The sequence below is a fragment of the Chionomys nivalis genome, chromosome 1 (genome assembly GCF_950005125.1).
Source record: "Chionomys nivalis chromosome 1, mChiNiv1.1, whole genome shotgun sequence".
Lineage (NCBI taxonomy): Eukaryota > Metazoa > Chordata > Mammalia > Rodentia > Cricetidae > Chionomys > Chionomys nivalis.
In genome coordinates this window covers 162,291,015-162,295,777 of record NC_080086.1, presented here as the reverse complement: position 1 = coordinate 162,295,777, position 4,763 = coordinate 162,291,015, and the positions used below count along the sequence as shown (strand labels likewise).

Here is a 4,763-nt window from a genome sequence, read left to right as displayed (position 1 = left end):
TCTATAAGGGCGTTTTTTTACATGCTGTTTAAGGGACTCTATCATTTTCATAATGTCAGTTTTTTCCCCTACTTCTGGATTAGGGTGTTCAAGACCTTTTGTTGTCTGATCACTGGGTTCTGGTGTTTTCATGTTGTTTTTCAGATTGGTGAAGGAATTCTTGCCATGGCGCCTGCCCATCTCTTCCTTCAAATGCTATCCTATGGATCTTATGGAACAGCTCAGCATCCAGTCCCAGTGCCCAAACAGGCTGAGCTGGCGGATCCCGTGGCCTGGCAGAAGGGAGGAAGAAGGGAGGAGGTTCCTGGGTGCAAACTGGGATGGGTTAGGGAGAGAGAGGCCCCAGCAGAGGGGAGCAGCCTCTGCTGAATGACCAGGGAGTGAAGGGGGTCGCGGAATGTCCCTGCTCTGTTTCTGGGCTCCTGCCACAGGTCAAGAGCACACTCACCAACCATTCTGATGGGTCCGAGGCACAGGATCCCTCCTCTAAGTTTTGAGACCCGTAAACAACACTGAGCTGTTGCTCTCCCTCATTGCAGCCTGTAGCTATACTTTCACAGTGTTGGGGTTCTGGAGTTGTATTATGGAGGGGATGCAGAGTGTACACCCTGTGGATGCAGAAACTCTATCGCTCATTGCTGTTGTTTGTGCCTAGTACGGTGTTGGTGGGCAGATAATAAACACTCCACGCCTTTATGAAGAAATGAGAATTTCATCCAAAAGCCACATTATGATTTTAGTGGAGAAATTGATGTCAGAAGCAGGCAGTGGCCTGCCCCCAGCATTCTAGATTCTAAGGCAGTACTGAAGTCAGTCATTCTTCCCTCCTCACAGACACTGACTTTTAAGGGACGAGCCTGGCTTCCCACTTCTCTCTGATTCACACTTCTTTCCCTTCACGTTTATTCATAGTCACTGCCTGCTATTTCTTTGTTTCATGGCAACACAAGTCTAGCAGCCCAAGAAGAACTCGTTAAGTCAGCCAGAGGCTACTATCGGCATCTAGTGGTCTCTAGTTTCCTGTCATGGGCCTTCTTGTAACAAGGTAGCTAGATTCTTCAAGGTCAGCAGGACGTTTTCCCCAGGAAAGGGGAAAAGAGAAACAGAAAAGACTATTTCCCCTTTCAGAGCTCTATACCTCTTGCCTAACTCAAAACTGCCCGAGCTGGGTTCTGGATTGCATCTCTAAAAGATCTTTGTCTAACTGCAGAAGCGACACTCTCTCTCATCCACAGGCCGTCCATGCCCAAGATTGTCCAAGGTGCTTTGCCAAGAGATGGAACCCCTAGGAGCAGTCTTAAAATTCAGCTCGTCACAAACACACTGATATTTCAAGCAAGTGGGAATCTGGACGGCAGTAAACAAAGCACTTGTCTTACATTTATTAAGAAACATACTCGTCTAGTTTGCGATTCTTTGAGCACTTTTCCTTTCTCTGGGGTGTATGTGAAGGATACTGAGACACATAGTTGCAGATAATGGTCATAAAGGGAAGATAGCTTCAGACTCCGAAGCCACTCTGCTTGGCTCACTTAAAACAATTGTTTGGCATTTAAACATCCTTTGCTGCCTGTTTTCCTCTATCAAAATTTCCCTATTTCCCTCTTTGATAATGAAATATAAGAACTTTTTTGGCTATTTAGCTTTCATGCTTACTTGTTCAATGTTCTTTTTATGAAAATAAATAAAACTTTTTAAGATGAGGTCTAACGTCACTCAGACTGACTAGCATCTAACCTCCCCTGTCCTGCTTCCTGCTTCGCCATGGCAGGGATTGTACTAGCCTGGATCACTGGGCCTGGTTAAAACAACTTGTTTTTAAGAGACTGTGTGTCCATATCTGACATTCTATAGAATGGGGATGTTTTAATTTGATATTTCTCTTTGAGAGTTGTTGTTCAATTATTTCCTGGTGTGTGTAGCCTTAGCCTCTAAGACCTTGAGATGGAAAGTCAAGGCCTTTGTGTTTCTAACCTTTGGGTCTCATCTTCAGTTCATCTATTCAGATACAAGCGCAGGGGACATCAGATCATTCTCACTTCTACGTTCTCTTTTCCTGACCACAGCTTTTCCGTTTCTGCTTGAGGATGGATTACAGAAGAACAAATCCAAAACCGGGTTTGGTGCTGTGAAAAGGAAGTCTGAAGAGGGGGTGATATCTGAGACTGTGACCTTACTCATTAGTTGTACCCACTCATCAGCATGAAATAGGACGCCCCCGACCCCGGGTGGTGGTGCTGAGTGGCTTCCCTCCCCAGTCAAGCTCTCAGCTGCTCTAGTTCCATGGGTGGCTGTAGCAGTAACTAAATTTCTCATTGACCTGGTTGGAAATGGAGTCTTCGTGATCAGGAATTTTAGAGGATGGACCAGAAAAGCCAAGGAGTCCTCATATAACCTCCTTATCCCAGGCCTGGTTTCTTGCTTTCTCTTGCAGTGGTTGCTGATGTTGGGTTGATCCTGCTTTATTGTTTTGAGGGCAACCATGAGCTTTGCCTTCTCAGTGTACTGTGGACTCTGGTAAGTCAGATCAGCCTATGTCGTCTCAGTGTCGTCTACTGTAGCAAAATCATGACCTTCAAACGCCCTGTCTACTTGTGATTGAAGCAGGAATTCTATAGCTTGAGTCTCTGGTGCCTACCGGGGCACTCTGTAATGACTTTTCTGCTTACAGTCACCAATGCCTGGTGGAACCGCAGCATTCCATTCTCTATTTCACCTCACCACAGGAAGATGGTTGCCTTTCAGTTTATTTCTTGTTTCTTCTGTGATGCTGGTTGTCTGTGTAGACACAACAGGAAGATGAATGTCCATATGACTGGGTGGAGAGATGTTCGGGAACAGGCCCACATCACTGCCCTGAAGCCCTTGGTCTATTTTCCTGTCCTTCACCTGGTTTATAAAGCGGCTATCCCCTTCTTTGTCTCTTCCAAGTATTCTTCCACTGATCTTCCCAGGGTCATAGTCACTGACACATTCATAGCCGTTTACCATTCTCTCCACTCTATCCAGCAGAGCATGTGGATCCCCAGGGTGAACGCTTTCAGAGAAGCTTGTGGAAGACAGTGTGTGTTAAGAGAACTTGGGACCCAGAAACTGGAAGGAGATGGGAAGGTAGGATATGTTTGGAGACCTTCTTTTGCTAGCTCTGTATAACAGAGTTGGGTTTTTATAACTTTTAAAATATTTTCTCCTTTGACACCAATTTAATAAATACAAACTAACATTGTTTCTCTTCTTACAATGTATAGTAAATTATTTTAATGCATTATAGAAATGAACACAGGGATTATATGTTTGCTAGGAGTGTTGTAATGTACAATAGTGTTCCCTCTCTATATGGCAAATAATTATTTACATAAATGTACACATTATATTTTATTATCATAAAAATGAATGTTATCATTACTTTTATGAACTTTCAACTATCTATCAATGTTCATAATTTTGGATAAGCTTTATTTAAGGAGTTTCAAACTTCCCATTTATTCACCTTAGTAAATCTAATTGAAACACTAAAACATTTAAGTTCTAAAAAATTCTTTGAGCCCTAGTCTTATCTTTTATTCTGAAAGTCAATTAACTGCTGTGATCCATGTTAATCTGTAAGGCTTAGGACCTGGATGGGAAAAATGGACACTGGGACCACTTCTGCTCTCCAAAGAGCACAGCTCATGGAAGAAGTCATGCCTTCACCTTCTTGGTCCACCCTGGGCTCTCCTTTGCCACAGTTGGAGCTTTAGTACCAGGATTTTGTGTTTGTTGTTTGGAGAACATTTGGAATGTCAAATCCACAGCAACACTTTCTTTTTTCCTGTGATGCTAGAGACTGGAACACTTTGTAGCCCATAATAACCTGGTATTTTGAAGATGGTTTATCAGCCGCACTCATTAATCTTAAAGTTCCTATTTGTGCTGTAGATTAAGGAACTGAGGCTCCGACAGGGACAGTGCTTGTCGAAGTTTTCACAGAGAGCCTGTGTCAGTGCTGGAGTCCTTACTGTTCCCTGAAACTTGGTCTAGTTCTCTTTTCCTGATGCCTTGCCAGTTTCCTCAAGCACCAGCCTCACTTCCATTCTGTAAATCACATCCCCCTCTCTATGACCTTCACTTTCTCAGCTTTCTTTTTCATTTTTGTTTGTACTTGTTTCTTTCTTTAGATCACTTCTCAGGGATCTGGAATCCAAAGGGTAATATTTGATATACCACTAAATATTTTTCTACTTTTTACCAAAGCACGCCAACCTACTTTCATAATCTACTCTCTCTATCCTTCTCTTTCTCTTACTCAAAGCTTCAAATTGTTTCATGCTATCCACATGTGGATGCTACTATTCAAGGGAAGGCTGACTCTGATGGTATTACTGGGAGCTACATGGTGCCAGTATCATTTTCTGTGTTCTGGAGATGGTAACATCAATTCTTTTTAAAATAAAAGGGCACTTCTTTATGGTGGTATTTTTAGCTATGGGATGAGTGTCTATCATACTAGTCCTTTTAAAATAGATGTCATTTTTCTATAATCACGCTAACAATATTATATCCACATTTATATCATTTTAACACTAATTACATGATGATAATTAATTGTATCCTTACTCTATAGGTGACAAAACTGGTATCATGATTCATCCAAGACATCACTAGCTGGTAAACAATACAGATAAAACAGTTCCAGTTTCTTTTTGACTCTGGTTTTGTTCTCTTGACATCTTCGTAAGTTGATGTGAGATTCCTCTCTGTATGCTGTGAATACTGGCTAATAA

General features: G+C 42.3%; 1 protein-coding gene across 1 annotated transcript; it reads left to right on the top strand.

The window, feature by feature from the left end:
* The first annotated feature begins 1,242 nt into the window (after positions 1-1,242).
* Tas2r5 (taste 2 receptor member 5) lies at positions 1,243-4,008 on the top strand. Its single transcript, XM_057793262.1, is given in 7 exon segments — positions 1,243-1,261; positions 2,067-2,186; positions 2,298-2,462; positions 2,465-2,672; positions 2,674-2,783; positions 2,786-3,111; positions 3,919-4,008. Coding segments are annotated over 7 exon segments (1,038 nt in total).
* The last annotated feature ends 755 nt before the right edge of the window (positions 4,009-4,763 follow it).